We start from the raw sequence: 19381 nt of genomic DNA on the forward strand, positions 1-19381 counted from the left end.
ACTGATAAGCCAGAACTTGACAGGAAACTTGAACAGGGCACAGCATCAGCCTGGAGTGAGAAAACCCTGGAGGAGAAGACACCACAGAACACCACAGAACAGCGATGATGCTGCAAGCGTCCGGCTAGTGATAGGAGGCTGTTCGTTTTGGCCCAAGTCCTCCAATAGCCCAGTGTACCTCTGACCTCACTTCCCTTCCCAGGGTTGTGCATTTTCTGGCATCGTGCTGCTCTGTGCAGCGCAGCCATGGACTTTAGCAGGACCTCTATCCCCCCCCCCACCTCTCCGCTGTGTAAACACAAAGTCTCTCCCCCCTGTCCTAACCCTTGTTTCTCGTGCAGGGAAAAGACCATCTCTCGGACTGCCATTCTCCCTTTTCCATTGTAGATGACGGTTCTGGTCATTATTCTAAAAGAGTGTCCAGACCACGATTAATTGCGCTCAGATCAGTCAAGGAAGCAGCTTTTTCTGCCATGCAGTTTGGTCACTTCACCACACTGCTGCTTTTTCCTCTCTTGAAAACATTCTCAGTAATCACAGCTGACCCTCTACAATTTCACACAATTACATCCTTTTCCATTTGACAACATTTGTTTTACAACCAGCCCGATATCAACCACCTTTGTTCTGAAAGTGAAATAACGACATTGTACTACGTGCGAGCGATGGTGTGACTGCATGTGCAAAGAGTACAGAGGTGTGTTGTTTTAGGCAGCGGTGTGTTATCATCCACGTAGCCTATGGAAGGGAGTGGACCTGTGTTGTGCTGTGCTGTGTGAAGGGAGAGGACCTGTGGTGTGTTGTGTGAAGGGAGTGGACCTGTGTTGTGCTGTGCTGTGTGAAGGGAGTGGACACGTGTTGTGTTGTGTGAAGGGAGTGAGCCTGTGTTGTGCTGTGCTGTGTGAAGGGAGTGGACCTGTGTTGTGCTGTGCTGTGTGAAGGGAGTGGACCTGTGTTGTGCTGTGTGAAGGGAGAGGACCTGTGTTGTGCTGTGCTGTGTGAAGGGAGTGGACCTGTGTTGTGCTGTGCTATGTGAAGGGAGTGGACCTGTGTTGTGCTGTGTGAAGGGAGTGGACCTGTGTTGTGCTGTGTGAAGGGAGTGGACCTGTGTTGTGTTGTGTGAAGGGAGTGGACCTGTGTTGTGTTGTGTGAAGGGAGTGGACCTGTGTTGTGCTGTGTGAAGGGAGAGGACCTGTGTTGTGTGAAGGGAGTGGACCTGTGTTGTGCTGTGTGAAGAGAGAGGACCTGTGTTATGCTGTGCTGTGTGAAGGGAGAGGGCCTGTGTTGTGTTGTGTGAAGGGAGTGGACCTGTGTTGTGTGAAGGGAGTGGACCTGTGTTGTGCCGTGCTGTGTGAAGGGAGTGGACCTGTGTTGTGCTGTGTGAAGGGAGTGGACCTGTGTTGTGTTGTGCTGTGTGAATGGAGTGGACCTGTGTTGTGCTGTGTGACGGGAGTGGACCTGTGTTGTGTGAAGGGAGTGGACCTGTGTTGTGCTGTGCTGTGTGAAGGGAGTGGACCTGTGTTGTGCTGTGTGAAGGGAGTGGACCTGTGTTGAGCTGTGTGAGGGGAGTGGACCTGTGTTGTGCTGTGCTGTGTGAAGGGAGTGGACCTGTGTTGTGCTGTGCTGTGTGAAGGGAGTGGACCTGTGTTGTGCTGTGTGAAGGGAGTGGACCTGTGTTGTGCTGTGCTGTGTGAAGGGAGTGGACCTGTGTTGTGCTGTGCTATGTGAAGGGAGTGGACCTGTGTTGTGCTGTGTGAAGGGAGTGGACCTGTGTTGTGCTGTGTGAAGGGAGTGGACCTGTGTTGTGCTGTGTGAAGGGAGTGGACCTGTGTTGTGTTGTGTGAAGGGAGTGGACCTGTATTGTGTTGTGTGAAGGGAGTGGACCTGTGTTGTGCTGTGTGAAGAGAGAGGACCTGTGTTATGCTGTGCTGTGTGAAGGGAGAGGGCCTGTGTTGTGTTGTGTGAAGGGAGTGGACCTGTGTTGTGCTGTGTGAAGGGAGTGGACCTGTGTTGTGCTGTGTGAAGGGAGTGGACCTGTGTTGTGCTGTGTGAAGGGAGTGGACCTGTGTTGTGTTGTGTGAAGGGAGTGGACCTGTGTTGTGTTGTGCTGTGTGAAGGGAGTGGACCTCTGTTGTGTTGTGTGAATGGAGTGGACCTGTGTTGTGCTGTGTGACGGGAGTGGACCTGTGTTGTGTGAAGGGAGTGGACCTGTGTTGTGTGAAGGGAGTGGACCTGTGTTGTGTGAAGGGAGTGGACCTGTGTTGTGTGAAGGGAGTGGACCTGTGTTGTGCTGTGTGAAGGGAGTGGACCTGTGTTGTGCTGTGTGAAGGGAGTGGACCTGTGTTGTGCTGTGTGAAGGGAGAGGACCTGTGTTGTGTTGTGTTGTGCTGTGTGAATGGAGTGGACCTGTGTTGTGCTGTGTGACGGGAGTGGACCTGTGTTGTGTGAAGGGAGTGGACCTGTGTTGTGCTGTGCTGTGTGAAGGGAGTGGACCTGTGTTGTGCTGTGCTGTGTGAAGGGAGTGGACCTGTGTTGTGCTGTGCTGTGTGAAGGGAGTGGACCTGTGTTGTGCTGTGTGAAGGGAGTGGACCTGTGTTGTGCTGTGCTGTGTGAAGGGAGTGGACCTGTGTTGTGCTGTGCTATGTGAAGGGAGTGGACCTGTGTTGTGCTGTGTGAAGGGAGTGGACCTGTGTTGTGCTGTGTGAAGGGAGTGGACCTGTGTTGTGTTGTGTGAAGGGAGTGGACCTGTATTGTGTTGTGTGAAGGGAGTGGACCTGTGTTGTGCTGTGTGAAGAGAGAGGACCTGTGTTATGCTGTGCTGTGTGAAGGGAGAGGGCCTGTGTTGTGTTGTGTGAAGGGAGTGGACCTGTGTTGTGCTGTGTGAAGGGAGTGGACCTGTGTTGTGCTGTGTGAAGGGAGTGGACCTGTGTTGTGCTGTGTGAAGGGAGTGGACCTGTGTTGTGTTGTGTGAAGGGAGTGGACCTGTGTTGTGTTGTGCTGTGTGAAGGGAGTGGACCTCTGTTGTGTTGTGTGAATGGAGTGGACCTGTGTTGTGCTGTGTGACGGGAGTGGACCTGTGTTGTGTGAAGGGAGTGGACCTGTGTTGTGTGAAGGGAGTGGACCTGTGTTGTGTGAAGGGAGTGGACCTGTGTTGTGCTGTGTGAAGGGAGTGGACCTGTGTTGTGCTGTGTGAAGGGAGAGGACCTGTGTTGTGTTGTGTTGTGCTGTGTGAATGGAGTGGACCTGTGTTGTGCTGTGTGACGGGAGTGGACCTGTGTTGTGTGAAGGGAGTGGACCTGTGTTGTGCTGTGCTGTGTGAAGGGAGTGGACCTGTGTTGTGCTGTGTGAAGGGAGTGGACCTGTGTTGTGCTGTGCTGTGTGAAGGGAGTGGACCTGTATTGTGCTGTGTGAAGGGAGTGGACCTGTATTGTGCTGTGTGAAGGGAGTGGACCTGTGTTGTGTTGTGTGAAGGGAGTGGACCTGTGTTGTGCTGTGCTGTGTGAAGGGAGAGGACCTGTGTTGTGTTAAGGGAGTGGACCTGTATTGTGTTGTGTGAAGAGAGTGGACCTGTGTTGCGCTGTGTAAAGGGAGAGGACCTGTGTTGTGTTGTGTGAAGGGAGTGGACCTGTGTTGTGCTGTGTGAAGAGAGAGGACCTGTGTTGTGCTGTGTGAAGGGAGTGGACCTGTGTTGTGCTGTGTGAAGGGAGAGGACCTGTGTTATGCTGTGTGAAGGGAGAGGACCTGTGTTATGCTGTGCTGTGTGAAGAGAGAGGACCTGTGTTGTGTTGTGTGAAGGGAGTGGACCTGTGTTGTGTTGTGCTGTGTGAAGGGAGTGGACCTGTGTTGTGTTGTGTTGTGCTGTGTGAATGGAGTGGACCTGTGTTGTGTGAAGGGAGTGGACCTGTGTTGTGCTGTGTGAAAGGAGTGGACCTGTGTTGTGCTGTGTGAAGGGAGTGGACCTGTGTTGTGCTGTGTGAAGGGAGAGGACCTGTGTTGTGCTGTGTGAAGGGAGAGGACCTGTGTTGTGTTGTGTGAAGGGAGTGGACCTGTGTTGTGCTGTGTGAAGGGAGTGGACCTGTGTTGTGCTGTGTGAAGGGAGTGGACCTGTGTTGTGCTGTGTGAAGGGAGAGGACCTGTGTTGTGTTGTGTTGTGCTGTGTGAATGGAGTGGACCTGTGTTGTGCTGTGTGACGGGAGTGGACCTGTGTTGTGTGAAGGGAGTGGACCTGTGTTGTGCTGTGCTGTGTGAAGGGAGTGGACCTGTGTTGTGCTGTGTGAAGGGAGTGGACCTGTGTTGTGCTGTGTGAAGGGAGTGGACCTGTATTGTGCTGTGTGAAGGGAGTGGACCTGTGTTGTGTTGTGTGAAGGGAGTGGACCTGTGTTGTGCTGTGCTGTGTGAAGGGAGAGGACCTGTGTTGTGTTAAGGGAGTGGACCTGTATTGTGTTGTGTGAAGAAAGTGGACCTGTGTTGCGCTGTGTAAAGGGAGAGGACCTGTGTTGTGTTGTGTGAAGGGAGTGGACCTGTGTTATACTGTGTGAAGAGAGAGGACCTGTGTTGTGCTGTGTGAAGGGAGTGGACCTGTGTTGTGCTGTGTGAAGGGAGAGGACCTGTGTTGTGCTGTGTGAAGGGAGTGGACCTGTGTTGTGTTGTGCTGTGTGAAGGGAGTGGACCTGTGTTGTGTTGTGTTGTGCTGTGTGAATGGAGTGGACCTGTGTTGTGTGAAGGGAGTGGACCTGTGTTGTGCTGTGTGAAGGGAGTGGACCTGTGTTGTGCTGTGTGAAGGGAGTGGATCTGTGTTGTGCTGTGTGAAGGGAGTGGATCTGTGTTGTGCTGTGTGAAGGGAGAGGACCTGTGTTGTGCTGTGTGAAGGGAGAGGACCTGTGTTGTGTTGTGTGAAGGGAGTGGACCTGTGTTGTGCTGTGTGAAGGGAGTGGACCTGTGTTGTGCTGTGTGAAGGGAGTGGACCTGTGTTGTGTTGTGTGAAGGGAGTGGACCTGTGTTGTGTTGTGTGAAGGGAGTGGACCTGTGTTGTGTTGTGCTGTGTGAAGGGAGTGGACCTCTGTTGTGTTGTGTGAATGGAGTGGACCTGTGTTATGCTGTGTGACGGGAGTGGACCTGTGTTGTGTGAAGGGAGTGGACCTGTGTTATACTGTGTGAAGAGAGAGGACCTGTGTTGTGCTGTGTGAAGGGAGTGGACCTGTGTTGTGCTGTGTGAAGGGAGAGGACCTGTGTTGTGCTGTGTGAAGGGAGAGGACCTGTGTTGTGCTGTGTGAAGGGAGTGGACCTGTGTTGTGTTGTGCTGTGTGAAGGGAGTGGACCTGTGTTGTGTTGTGCTGTGTGAAGGGAGTGGACCTGTGTTGTGTTGTGTTGTGCTGTGTGAATGGAGTGGACCTGTGTTGTGTGAAGGGAGTGGACCTGTGTTGTGCTGTGTGAAGGGAGTGGACCTGTGTTGTGCTGTGTGAAGGGAGTGGACCTGTGTTGTGCTGTGTGAAGGGAGTGGATCTGTGTTGTGCTGTGTGAAGGGAGAGGACCTGTGTTGTGTTGTGTGAAGGGAGTGGACCTGTGTTGTGCTGTGTGAAGGGAGTGGACCTGTGTTGTGCTGTGCTGTGTGAAGGGAGAGGACCTGTGTTGTGTTGTGTGAAGGCAGTGGACCTGTGTTGTGTTGTGTGAAGGGAGAGGACCTGTGTTGTGCTGTGTAAAGGGAGAGGACCTGTGTTGTGCTGTGTAAAGGGAGAGGACCTGTGTTGTGCTGTGTAAAGGGAGAGGACCTGTGTTGTGTTGTGTGAAGGGAGTGGACCTGTGTTGTGCTGTGTGAAGAGAGAGGACCTGTGTTGTGCTGTGTGAAGGGAGTGGACCTGTGTTGTGCTGTGTGAAGGGAGAGGACCTGTGTTATGCTGTGCTGTGTGAAGGGAGAGGACCTGTGTTGTGTTGTGTGAAGGGAGTGGACCTGTGTTGTGTTGTGTGAAGGGAGTGGACCTGTGTTGTGTTGTGTTGTGCTGTGTGAATGGAGTGGACCTGTGTTGTGCTATGTGACGGGAGTGGACCTGTGTTGTGTGAAGGGAGTGGATCTGTGTTGTGCTGTGTGAAGGGAGAGGACCTGTGTTGTGTTGTGTGAAGGGAGTGGACCTGTGTTGTGCTGTGTGAAGGGAGAGGACCTGTGTTGTGTTGTGTGAAGGGAGTGGACCTGTGTTGTGTTGTGCTGTGTGAAGGGAGTGGACCTGTGTTGTGTTGTGTTGTGTGAATGGAGTGGACCTGTGTTGTGCTGTGTGACGGGAGTGGACCTGTGTTGTGTGAAGGGAGTGGACCTGTGTTGTGCTGTGTGAAGGGAGTGGACCCGTGTTGTGCTGTGTGAAGGGAGAGGACCTGTGTTGTGCTGTGTGAAGGGAGAGGACCTGTGTTGTGTTGTGTGAAGGGAGTGGACCTGTGTTGTGCTGTGTGAAGAGAGAGGACCTGTGTTGTGTTGTGTGAAGGGAGTGGACCTGTGTTGTGCTGTGTGAAGGGAGAGGACCTGTGTTGTGTTGTGTGAAGGGAGTGGACCTGTGTTGTGCTGTGTGAAGGGAGAGGACCTGTGTTGTGTTAAGGGAGTGGACCTGTATTGTGTTGTGTGAAGAGAGTGGACCTGTGTTGTGCTGTGTAAAGGGAGAGGACCTGTGTTGTGTTGTGTGAAGGGAGTGGACCTGTGTTGTGTTGTGCTGTGTGAAGGGAGTGGACCTGTGTTGTGCTGTGTGAAGGGAGCGGACCTGTGTTGTGTTGTGCTGTGTGAATGGAGTGGACCTGTGTTGTGCTGTGTGACGGGAGTGGACCTGTGTTGTGTGAAGGGAGTGGACCTGTGTTGTGCTGTGTGAAGGGAGTGGACCTGTGTTGTGCTGTGTGAAGGGAGTGGACCTGTGTTGTGTTGTGTGAAGGCAGTGGACCTGTGTTGTGTTGTGTGAAGGCAGTGGACCTGTGTTGTGTTGTGTGAAGGGAGAGGACCTGTGTTGTGCTGTGTGAAGGGACAGGACCTGTGTTGTGTTGTGTGAAGGGAGAGGACCTGTGTTGTGTTGTGTGAAGGGAGTGGACCTGTGTTGTGCTGTGTGAAGGGAGTGGACCTGTGTTGTGCTGTGTGAAGGGAGCGGACCTGTGTTATGTTGTGCTGTGTGAAGGGAGTGGACCTGTGTTGTGCTGTGTGAAGGGAGCGGACCTGTGTTATGTTGTGCTGTGTGAAGGGAGTGGACATGTGTTGTGCTGTGTGAAGGGAGTGGACCTGTGTTGTGCTGTGTGAAGGGAGTGGACCTGTGTTTTGCTGTGCTGTGTGAAGCTGGCACCATGACTCACAACAATGGGCCTTCTGCATTAAAGTTTTCAAGTTGCATTGTGAAATAGTGTTTTTGATTAGTGTTTTAGGTACAGTACAGAGTTAACAGCAAAAATTCCTTAGAGAAAAGACATTTGGGAATCACAACAGTGCCCTCTATTGGCAATAAAAGGAAAAAGTGGATTGAAGGGGGGGAAAAAACCCAATTATTTTATATAATTATATTTCATACCTGTATAATGGCTACCTAGAATTCTAGGACCCAGAAGACATTTCAATCAATTTGGCTGAAACTGAATCCAAATGACATTCTTTTCACTATTGTTCTATTTCCTTGAAAGTGCATGAGCTCGGAGGGCCGCTACAGCGCTTTGAACCCACTCGGTCTTCATTCTGAAGCTTCATTGCTTCATTGGCTGTGCAGCTCAGAAGTGCTGCAAATCAGAAATGTTCCACCTTCTGCTCGCAAAAGCATAAACGTCCTCACTGCCAAATTCCTCAGCTCTGTTTGTTTGGCCTAACTGCTCTGGTAACCAGGGTTACGGAATACCAATCACAAAACCCTTGGACCCGAGCCTAGCTAAGCATACTTTTGGCATTTAGTAATTCAAGTGAAGGAAGAGAGAAGGAAAGAGAGAAGGAATAGGCACATACCAAAACAAATTAGATCTGGAATATTCATTTTCCCTCCACTGTTGTAAGTCATTCTGAGTGAAGGAGCATATCTCTTCCCCGCTCCCTCCTGGATCAGTCCAGTGGAGAAATACACTCCTTCCCCTGTGCACGACACCGGCGCTGTGTGCATGCTGGCCATGCCGAGAGCAGGACCCCATACGGATGCTATTAACACAACGTAACTTCGTCCTGATGGACGGCGCCGTTTGGGACAACGTGACGGCGTTGGCAGGAGCTCTGCATTCCTGGGTCACACGTGCTGGTCAAATGACCAGCAGGCCTCCGGAAACGGACACTGAAGCAGAATTGCATGTGCTTGTGTGTGTGTGTGTGTGTGTGTGTGCTTGTGTGTGTGTGTGTGCTTGATATCAGCAATGTGTCTCTGCAGAGCAGAACTGTCCAAAGGCACGTCCCTGGAGGACTGGGCACTGGCCTTGTGTCCACACCACCCTCCTCTCCAAAGGCTACAGTGACAAAGAGAATGAAAATGCACATAAACACGTCCACTCCCACAGACAGAACAGCAACGCCTTTAAAAACAAGCTTGTTTAATTCTCCCATTACAACAGGCTCTCCACTATGTCAGAAAAGCTTAAAAAACTCTCACATAAATTTGGTAATTGTACACAAACACAGACTGAGTGAGCTAAGGGGAGAGTACACATTGTGTACGTGTGTGTTCATCTACAGAGAGTGAAGGAGAGTGTGTGTGTGTATACGTGTGTGTACATCTACAGAGAGCAGCAATATCCCATAAACATTAATAAAGTGCTCAACAAAAAGGACAGAAGACAACAAACTATGACACACAAAAAGTGGCAAATATAAGGAGTTGTGAGGCCAGGACCATGTATGAAAAGATTATGTGGAGTCCAGCACTAGTGGGAGGACCACAAAGGTGTTTGTCATGGCTGAGATGATCCACATCCTGCAGGTATAATCTGCTCACTTCTCAGGTTTCTTTGGCATTGATCTTGTTTTTACCATCAACACAGACACATTCTCACCTCTGTACCACAAAATGCATCCATTTATTCCAGTCTTAAAAGGCACACCTTGAGACCCTGCTGTCTGTGTGTGTGTGTGTGTGTGTGTGTATCAGTGCTTGCTGTGGGGACTGCTGTCCTTGTCCAGGTACTTGTGGACAGTCCTGGTGTTCTCCTCTTTCATGCTCTGTATGTGAGCGTCCAGTCTCTGCAGGAGCTCCTCAGAGCGTAAAGACTCCTCCTCCAGAAAACGGGTGGCCACAGACCCAGCCGGAGAGGCAGCACCGCGCTCCTGCAGAACACGAACACACACACACACACATGAGAAAAGGAAGCAGATCAATCTACCTTTACATCATGGAGTATTAGTACACATGCACCTTTGACTTGTTTAATTGATGTGTGTGTGTGTGTGTGTGTGTGTGTGTGTGTGTGTGTGTGTGTGTGTGTCTGACCGTAGAGACGGGGTCTGAGGTGGGTTCTGGGGCATGTGCCTTCTCCTCCTGAGCCACAGTGCTATGCAGCACCACTCTCTGCAGTCCTTTATCAACTGAGGAAGACGAGGAGCCAGAGGGCGAGGAAGAGGGAACAGGGGAGACGGCAGGCCTGCCGTCCTGTGATTGGCCGTCAGCGCGACGAGGAGACGCAGCGGACAGCGCCTCCAGCTGTTTGAGCAGTGACTGGATCTGATGCTCATAGTGGGAGGAGCTCTCCTGCATGCGAGACTTTACGGCATGTAGCTCCGCCTCACATCTGCAACACAGCACACGTGGACACGGTTCCGCTGATGTCTGGGTACCGCACAACACAGCACACGTGGACACGGTTCCGCTGATGTCTGGGTACCGCACAACACAGCACACGTGGACACGGTTCCGCTGATGTCTGGGTACCGCACAACACAGCACACGTGGACAAGGTCCCGCTGATGTCTGGGAACCAAACACAGCAGCCCTAGTCTAGGGCCAGAATGATCTAATCTGATGTGTGTGTGTGTGTGTGTGTGTGTGTGTGTGTGTGTGTGTATTATGGCGCTCTGTACTGCACTACATATACCTGTCATGCGGGTGACTGTCCTGACTCTGCAGCAGGACTCTCTCGTACTTGTCCTGCCAGGTCTGGGCACTGGCGTCCATGCGGGCACGCAACTCAGCCAGCTCTCTCTGCAGCTGCTGGTTCTCCTGCTCCAGGCTGACCACAGATGACATGTAACTGTCCCGCAGTCCCGACAACTCCCTGTCGGCCCTCTACGGCCACGCAGGTGGCGGGGGAACCGAGACGGCATGAAGAAAAACAAAACACAACATGAAATTGAATGTAAGAACTTGGAAACAAATATGTCAATAAGATGTGATGACGGTAAAGACCTTTGGTGAATGAGACTCCACTCTCTCCAGGAGATCATTTAGATGCTGGTTCTCAATCTTCAGAGTTTCCAGCTGAACCTGTGTTACCTGCAGAAGCAGCACGATGACCTATTTCGCCACATCTCCGTGTGTGAACCAATCAATCTCCCGAGTCTAACTAGGGAAAACCGAACATATCCGAACTAGACCGATCCACCCAGTGACATTATTCACTCATACTATCCCTGGTTCACACCCACACCGGCCGTGATCATCGTGGCAGACAGCGGACAGACGGCCTCGTGAGAGGGCGGCACCTTAAGCTCCGCCGCCTTTCGCTCCGCCTTCTCCACGTCCGCCCGCAGTTGCCGCTCCATGCTGGAGGCGGAGCCGCTGAGTGTGGCGATGGTGATGTCACGCTGGTGGAGCTCGCTGGTTAGCTGGGACACCTCCTTCCTCATCCCCTCTACTTCACCGCAGCGAGTTTGCTCCGCCCGCTGGAGCTCCTCACGCAGCTGCGCGCGCGCACGCAAACACACACACACACACACACACTAATGCATACTCCCGCACTATATATTCCCAATAAGATGTGTGGCGTAACTCTGTGGTCTCCTCACCCGCTTGACTTCAGCCACGGAGCGAGCGTGCTCCTCCCCCAGCTGCTTCCACTCTTCTTCTCTCTTCCCCACTTGTGTTCTCTGCCTCCGCACACCGTCCAGTCTGCCACAAACCACCACACCGTTAACGCCACCTCTCCCTCGTGTCCACAGGTGATGTTCAGGAGGAACCGGGCCACACCGGAGGAACCGGGCCACACCAGAGGAATCCCTGACGGCTGCTTACTTGTCTCTGAGCCGGGCGACCTCAGCCTTGAGCCGTCTCTCGCAGGTCTGAGCGGAGTGCAGCTTGGCTGTGATTCTGTCCAGCTCCTGCCTGAGAGAGGCCAAGCCCGGGGCAGAACCCTGAGACGCCAGGCACTCCTCCAGGGACCTGCGCAAAGAGAAAAGACGGACGTTGCTGGACACACCTACACTGTGGGAGATGAGGGCATGGGGCCAAGAGGTCATGAGTTTGATCCCCCTTCAAATCTGCTGCCGTGTATCTACGGGCTGACGGGCTGCCGTGTATCTACGGGCTGACTCTCACTGTAGCGGATGAACACAAATCACGCTAGTAACAGCCAGAAGATGTTGTATCTACGGGCTGACTCTCACTGTAACGAATGAACACAAATCACGCTAGTAACAGCCAGAAGATGTTGTATCTACGGGCTGACTCTCACTGTAGCGAATGAACACAAATCACGCTAGTAACAGCCAGAAGATGTTGTATCTACGGGCTGACTCTCACTGTAACGAATGAACACAAATCACGCTAGTAACAGCCAGAAGATGTTGTATCTACGGGCTGACTCTCACTGTAGCGAATGAACACAAATCACGCTAGTAACAGCCAGAAGATGTTGTATCTACGGGCTGACTCTCACTGTAGCGGATGAACACAAATCACGCTAGTAACAGCCAGAAGATGTTGTATCTACGGGCTGACTCTCACTGTAGCGCATGAACACAAATCACGCTAGTAACAGCCAGAAGATGTTGTATCTACGGGCTGACTCTCACTGTAGCGGATGAACACAAATCACGCTAGTAACAGCCAGAAGATGTTGTATCTACGGGCTGACTCTCACTGTAGCGGATGAACACAAATCACGCTAGTAACAGCCAGAAGATGTTGTATCTACGGGCTGACTCTCACTGTAGCGGATGAACACAAATCACGCTAGTAACAGCCAGAAGATGTTGTATCTACGGGCTGACTCTCACTGTAGCGAATGAACACAAATCACGCTAGTAACAGCCAGAAGATGTTTAAAGACCTGCGTGGTCTGTGGTGGCGTCTGTGTACCTGATGACGTGCTCCTTGGCCTGCAGGGTCTGCTTGAGGTGGGTCACCTGAGCACGGAGCTTCTGCTCCTGGAGTCTGGAGCTCTGCACAAACTGATCCTGAGTGTCCAGAGTTTCCCTGAGCTCCTGCCTCTCCTCACTCAGAACCTGTCCACAGGAGCCCAGGGCAGCCGCCGTCCGTCAACTGCTCTTATTACAAAATCAACTTGAAATGCCGTCCAGCTAAGCGAGCAACTGGCTAACCTGCCAACCTCAATCACCAAGAGCAAGTCCAAGTACTGAATTTCAGTTCTTCAGAACATTCTGAGCTACCGTACTGCTGCTTTCAGATGAAAATAACCAATACTTGACTTTTGATTTCCATTGTTCCTGCTTACATGCACAGTGAAGAAATTAGTCTAAGATGACAAATGTCCTAATAACACATGTATTACAGTCATGCCTCAGTGCACCATGGGTCATTATGGATATTGATATCAGTGTATCTCTAATATTAGCTCTGCAGTTATCCAGTTCACACTCCAGCTGGTTTCTCCAGTCCTGTGCCTCACCCCAGATCAGCCAGTGGCGACTGGTGCTAAAACTTTTGAGGGGGGTGCAAAAAAACTGAAAAATCTCAATACATACAAAGGTGCACAAAAAAAAGGTAACACGCTTATCCGAGCTACATATCCCTGCGAGATTGTACTGTGTTTGGTAATAGCAGAAGAATAACTATTGCATAAGCTTGTTGGCGTATTAATATATACTTAAAATATATGCTAGTTTGGTTAGGATTTGCTCTGGTAGCTAGCTTAGTTACCAAGCCATCATATATTTTATTTAATGGTAGTTTATTTTCACACAATCCTAATGTCTTCACGTTCTCTCAAGTTTCCTGCTGGAATAACAAGAGGTGGTGCATTTCTTATATACTTGTAACGTAATACAAATATTTGTAATGTAATACAAGCTTATATTTGTAAGGTAATACAAGCGAACCATTCAGTCAGATAGCTATTTGTTGTGAAGTGAAATTAATGTCTAGTTAATTTATGGTACTTCAGCCAAAATTCCAGCACTTTTCAAATCCACTCCAAGCTCCTTTATGCTTTTTTTCCCCCTTCAACCGAACACCTGGTGAAGGGATTTGTTTATAAGAATGAAACTGAATTTTCCTTCATTTAGAAAAAAATTATGTGCCAACTTGAAAGGTAAACAGTTCAACAATAAATTAAATCTCTCACGTCCTCTCATCACCTAATGGAGCTGTCAGAATGCTTCAAGTATAATCACACAATCACACAATAGGAAAAATAATTATCTATACCGATAAAAATAGGTGTATCCGCAAACTTTAAGATAACCAATTAAAGAACTCCAGATCACATGCTTGCCAAAAATTTTACGGACCTACAGACACACATTAGTCTGACGCCCCACACAGGAAGTATATAGTATACATGTAATTTCACAGAAATTCAGCAGATATAATTCTTGATTAATTCTTTTTTTTAAATAAACACTAATTGCCAGTGTTACAAGATTCATAATACTTTTGCAATACATCATTTACATTAATCTATATATCCAAGTAGTATTTATTCTCTGGATAAATTGACCACCCCCTACTGACCAGCAGACACTGGTCCCGCCCTGGTCCCTCCCCTGGTCCCTCCCCTGGTCCCGCCCCTGGTCCCGCCCCTGGTCGGGTTGTACCTGTCCTGGGACGTTAGTTGCGCCACCGCCACCGACCTGCTGCTCCTGCTGGGAGTCGCCCAGTTCCTCCTGCAGCAGACGCAGACGTTCCAGCTCCAGCTCCTGAGTGTGGAGGGAGTCCTGAGCCCTCTGCAGCTGCGCCCGCAACCGCTGGGCCTCCACCTGGGCCTCCACCTGGTCCCCCGTCTGGCCCTGCAGCCGCGCCAGGCCCTGGGCCTGCAACACACACACACACACACACACACACACACACACACACACACACACACACACACACACAGGCTTCACACAACATGCGTGGCATCTAAATCTGAGGCAAATAACACAGGTCTATACAGGTGCGTCTGGCACTCGGGCAGTATGAGGTCACCTGCATCAGGGTGAACTGCTCGGCCAGGTTCTTCCTCTGGGCCTCTAATGAAGCCACCTGCCTCTGGTACTGCAGCCTCTGCTGCTCCCACTGTGCTGATCGCTGACTGAACTCCTACAACAAAGATACTGCAAGTACTTAAAAACACCAGTAGAGGGCACCAAACATAAAGCAGTTGCACAAGACAACACAGGAGTACATTAGAAAACTGAGCAAGCACTCAGTGTAGTTGTAGTACTGTTACAAGTGTAATGGCTGTCATGTGTTTACATTTGTTCGTGATACTGACAAACTGCCTAATTTGTAGTCTATCAGAAGAGCATTTCAAAAACTGCTGGTCACTGCTTTACCTCCAGCTTGCGGTTGAGGAGCGAGACCTCCCCTTTGTCCTCCTCCGGGCCTCGAGCTCCGTCCCGTGCCTCCTTCATGTGTTTGCGCTGCAGCTTCTCATAGCTGCGCTTCAACCTTGACAGCTGCGAGGGCAGATCTCTGGTTAACACACCGCAGCACGGGCCGGCGCTAACGTGGCAGCAGCGCAAGCGGCCTGGGGTCAGAAGAAGGGCGGCACCGCCGGCGTCCACCACGCTTACCTCCTCCTTCATGCGCTGCAACTGTTCTTCATACCTCCTCGCCAGCTCCTGCCTCCCAGTCTGCATCTCCTCCAGCTGCTTCTTGAGCGTCACGATCTGATTGGTGGAGTATTGCAGAACAGAAGTTTCACGGATATTAATGTTACCCAGATTTCTTATGGGTGAACTTCAAACAAATATTTCGGAGCATCTAATAATACTTGACTACAGTGACTAAAGACGGTGATTCAGTCCACTCTCTCAAAACACTGGTAATCAGACAGTGAAGTCTGGACTGATAGTGGCTGAAAGCTGCATTACATGCATGTGTTAATCTGTTTCTCCAACAGTTGTGTTTAATTGCAGACTGATGTCTGTGAAGAGCCTAGAAAGACCCCACACAGGAAATAAGCACAACAATAAACAGTATACACATATAAAATGGCCATTATCACTACTCTATCCAAATATTTTGCATATTAATAGTATAACTGCTATAAGATGCTTTGTTTGAACAATTACTAAAAGAGCTAACACTTAGTACTTAGGCACTCCCTGCTCTGATCTTGACACCTTAAGCAAGAGTAAGCATTTTGTTAAGAAACCATGAGTTCATGTTTCAAGCACACTGTTACATGGACAATTCTGGCCATGCAGATCAAAGTGCTGCCTGACAGTTAAGAGACCATGCACATTCACCTACAATAATCCTTTCTCCACTGCCATACTGTTCATTCACCAACCATGCAGATTCACCTGCAATAACCCCTTCTCCACTACCACACTTAGCATTTGGAATCCAGTGTCCTGGAGCCCCAGCAAGGAGGTAACAGCCTGCCTGACCCTTAACATCTGCCGGGGTGAAGGAAGAGCATCAAGGCAAGACACGTCATTCACTTGTGTCCTGATGACTCTGTAGTGACTGGTGCTTTTAAATTAAGTCTTGGAAAAAAAGGTTTTTCCCAGGATGCACCACAGCCCACCTGGGCGAAACACAGTTCTGTTAAAGATGTGTCTAACAATAGAGCAATCAAGATGAAACCAGGGAAGTCCCATCCTCTTCCCTTTGTTACCCCACAGACAACTACACGATCACTCTGTCACTTGTTCTGAAGACAACATGAAATAAATCATGTTGCAAAACCTCTTAAAACTCTTCTAAATATGGCCAAACAAAAGGCCAGTCCATCCACTACCTCGGAGTTCCTCTTGTCCAGCAGGTCTCTGGCTCTCTGCAGATCTTCTTCTCCATCATGTAGGCGGAGCTTCAACACGCGCATCTCCGCTTCCCACTCACTGCGTTTCTGGTTAACCATGATGTCGATCTGCCTCATTAGCTCCTGAAGTTCAGGCTCACATGATGTCAGGAGAGAGCTGGTGATGGAGAGACAAGAGCTGTTGGGTCAGATCACGGATGTGACATGTCTGTATTATACGAAATATTCCTGAACTATGTTAACATACTCCCACCAAAGAATGATTTTATTTTTCTAAAGGTTATGCAGACCTCTTTGTCTCATTACCTGACATCATGCTCCTGAAGACTTCCAAAAAAAGTATCCATTAGTGATGTTCTGATGGCATCCCAACTGTAATCATCTCACTCCCTGAGTAAAACAAAATTAACCCTGGACAGACTTTCCCAGGAAAGGCACAACGTTCAGTTAGCCGGTACGAAATGTATAACTACGATTTCCCCTTTTAAAAATACTTCTGACGACGTTCGCAACAAAAACAGCGTAGCTAGTTAAACTTAATGGGATTATTTTGGCTGCAGCCACTTATTACTAGTTAACCTACACAACGGTGAAACACATCGACTAACTTACTTTTAACATTCAAGCTACCATTAGACATTCTACAACTTTAACTAAGTTCGCTATAAAGCTACAACACATCTTGCTTTAATCGATCACCCACTTATTCCAGCTAACTCGCTACCCAACAACCCACTTCAATGCTTTGATAAGCTAATACTTTACTAACTAGCCAACTATTGCGCTTGTTAGCTCGTCGCTACTTTTCAGAACAAATATTATTTGAATTCCGGCTCAATTCAGGCAAAAGAGGGCGCTAGTGAGGCTTATTCAAAACGACAACTTACAAATAAAGCTATACGTTCATAACAATAGTTAACCTACCTAACATGTTCTGTCATATTAGTTTGGCTAGCTAGCTAAGTAAAGCTAAGCTAGCTAAGCTAACGTTCTACAGCAACAAGAAAACGACAGTTGGGCACGCGATACGTTTGGAACGCAAAGCATCATGGGTGTCGTCTTCCACGCTCGCGTTAGCTGGTTAGCCGCTAAAATAGCTGATAATGGTGTTGGGGGGGGAAATGAATTTACTCTATGTAGTTCTGGGGCACTTAGTTTTTGAAGCCACTAACACGTTCCACTATATATAGATGGCAGAATGTTGATACTCAAGGCAGTGAAATGTAACTATGCTTGCTAAATCTTTCTGCTGTCTTGATTAATAAATTATATAGATACAAGCTAATCCAACGCATGCTAATAGTAACTACGTATCTAGCCAATTAAAGCGTATATTTTTTTAACATCACTGCATTTTTAGCTTGATAGTGTCATATAGCTTGGTGGCTAATGTAATTCAGCTCTATTGCTATAACCATCATGGTTAGCAAATCCTGTCAGAGGGTGAGTCAGTTCTGACCAAGATTAAATTAACACCGTTGTTGATATGTCTATAGACACAACAAACTAGCATTTTTCACACGTGGCTCGTTGGTCTAGGGGTATGATTCTCGCTTCGGGTGCGAGAGGTCCCGGGTTCAAATCCCGGACGAGCCCGGTCCGTCTTTTATCACCACTCCTCCAAAATTTCGCAATGACGCTAAAAACACACGACACTGAGCCGGTTCAGAGTGGATAAAATGTGCCACTGGCTCTCTGATATAAATTATATCAGCGACAGTAAAATCTAATGTTAATTAAATACGTATAGTTACTGTAGAACAGTTAATGTAATGCAGTTGGTTTTATTTTTTCCTTTAAGAAGGAACTAACATGTGGCTCGTTGGTCTAGGGGTATGATTCTCGCTTTGGGTGCGAGAGGTCCCGGGTTCAAATCCCGGACGAGCCCATAGTTTTACGTCGTGCAATGTCGTCCTTGTGGATTTCGATCTAATCCACGCTTCTGTGCTGATCTTTTACGCAAATCTGGTAGTCTACAAGCATGTCGTTTTTAATTATTTGTTTCTGTTTGGTTTCATTATTTGGGCATGCTGTTTTCACTGTTCACTTGCTGATAGATAGCTTTTCCAGAAAGTATTTGCATGAATGCATCTGAAGACTTTAAAGTAACCTACCATTAGAGGGCACCACAACCCATTCAGATTGTTAATTCCTAACTCAGAAAACAGTAAATATAGGCTAGGCTATGTAAATGAGGTATTGGGGTAGATGTTGGGAATAGAATTTTAAACATTTCCTGTACCTCCCTTTCAGAGAACTAAGACATTGCGGTCAGACAACTACCAGCTACAAAATACCAGCTCCTTCTATTGGAAACTTCCATGCGTTTAAAAATGTGTGATTCATACTTTTGACATGAAACATATTAGTCACGACACTAAAGCCTTTTAGGTGTGAACAGATGTCAACACAATATTATGCCATTTAAAATTAATAACAAGTACAATGAAAACAGGCTACATACAGGCTACAAACAGGCTACAGTGGAAACCACCAGCAAACATTATTCCTGTCTGTATTAAATATCTTTGTATGGTACATAGCTGCTGTTTTAGATTGGTAAATAAACAGTGATTTGGCTGGACGGAACATCAGTGTCACTGGTGTCGCATCTTTTCTTGACATCCAGTCTGGAAGTTACAGGGTTGCACAATGAACAAGTTAAGACAGGATTCTAACTTCTGTAGTATTAGGATTGTCATGTAGCATCATCCCTCTCCAGTAAATGTAGACAGCCCTTTCCTCTGAAACTGCTGCTGGGATCCCTCTCTAGTCTGTTCACTACTAGCCATTTCTACAAACATGTCTAAAATGTAGGTTTGATACGTAAAACAGTTAATTGTAACCGGTAATGTATTGCTGCATTAATAATTACACTCGAATAACACACAGTTGTTTTTAATTGCGTATTTCTCTTGGCGAGTATCTGTATTTAAAGGCTACAGTTGCATGCAGACACACAGGCTCCACCCCCACCTCTCCGTCCTTGGCCAAGAGCCTTAGAAACAGACATGTCCCACCAACAGACCTGGTACGTACCTGTGGAACCTAGTTACCGGCTGAATCTGAGTGTGTATGTTGCCATGGCAACTCACCATCCTGCTCACTGCTGCCCGGGTTACCGACGAGGTGGCACACTCTCATGACAGCAGCGTGAGTGCAGGAGTAGTGGCGTGGTAGCGGGTGTTGTGCCGGTGCTGGTGTGTCAGGTAACAGCTGCTGGAGTCTTTACATGCATCTGTGTTGCAGCCCTGCTGAGAGGAGTCCTCCGGTAAACACACACTCTCCATTCCACAGCTACCCTCCATCTCTTCTC

At 48.9% G+C, this 19381-nt stretch overlaps 1 protein-coding gene and 2 non-coding genes across 7 annotated transcripts; 2 read left to right on the top strand and 1 right to left on the bottom strand.

The window, feature by feature from the left end:
- Positions 1 to 8981: 8981 nt before the first annotated feature.
- On the bottom strand, positions 8982 to 17308 carry cep63 (centrosomal protein 63). 5 transcript variants are annotated; one of them, XM_077015120.1, is made up of 16 exons: positions 16990 to 17305; positions 16372 to 16455; positions 16045 to 16222; positions 15605 to 15700; positions 14870 to 14965; positions 14630 to 14752; positions 14280 to 14393; positions 13910 to 14125; positions 12213 to 12358; positions 11148 to 11294; positions 10922 to 11024; positions 10619 to 10816; positions 10323 to 10409; positions 10012 to 10202; positions 9411 to 9708; positions 8982 to 9247 (listed from the first exon to the last, which is right to left on the bottom strand). In XM_077015120.1, exons 2-16 carry the CDS (start codon positions 16410 to 16412, stop codon positions 9068 to 9070), a joined length of 2214 nt encoding a protein of 737 aa, XP_076871235.1. In that variant the 5' UTR covers positions 16413 to 16455; positions 16990 to 17305; the 3' UTR covers positions 8982 to 9067. The 5 variants fall into 5 exon arrangements, with proteins under 5 accessions (XP_076871235.1, XP_076871234.1, XP_076871236.1 ...); XM_077015119.1 differs by having other exon boundaries at positions 16372 to 16485; XM_077015121.1 differs by having other exon boundaries at positions 13946 to 14125; positions 16372 to 17308.
- Positions 17309 to 17589: 281 nt separating this feature from the next.
- trnap-cgg (transfer RNA proline (anticodon CGG)) lies at positions 17590 to 17661 on the top strand. Its single transcript has one exon. It is a non-coding gene; the product is annotated as a tRNA-Pro (tRNA).
- Positions 17662 to 17881: 220 nt separating this feature from the next.
- trnap-ugg (transfer RNA proline (anticodon UGG)) lies at positions 17882 to 17953 on the top strand. Its single transcript has one exon. It is a non-coding gene; the product is annotated as a tRNA-Pro (tRNA).
- The last annotated feature ends 1428 nt before the right edge of the window (positions 17954 to 19381 follow it).

The sequence above is a fragment of the Brachyhypopomus gauderio genome, chromosome 8, assembly GCF_052324685.1.
Source record: "Brachyhypopomus gauderio isolate BG-103 chromosome 8, BGAUD_0.2, whole genome shotgun sequence".
Lineage (NCBI taxonomy): Eukaryota > Metazoa > Chordata > Actinopteri > Gymnotiformes > Hypopomidae > Brachyhypopomus > Brachyhypopomus gauderio.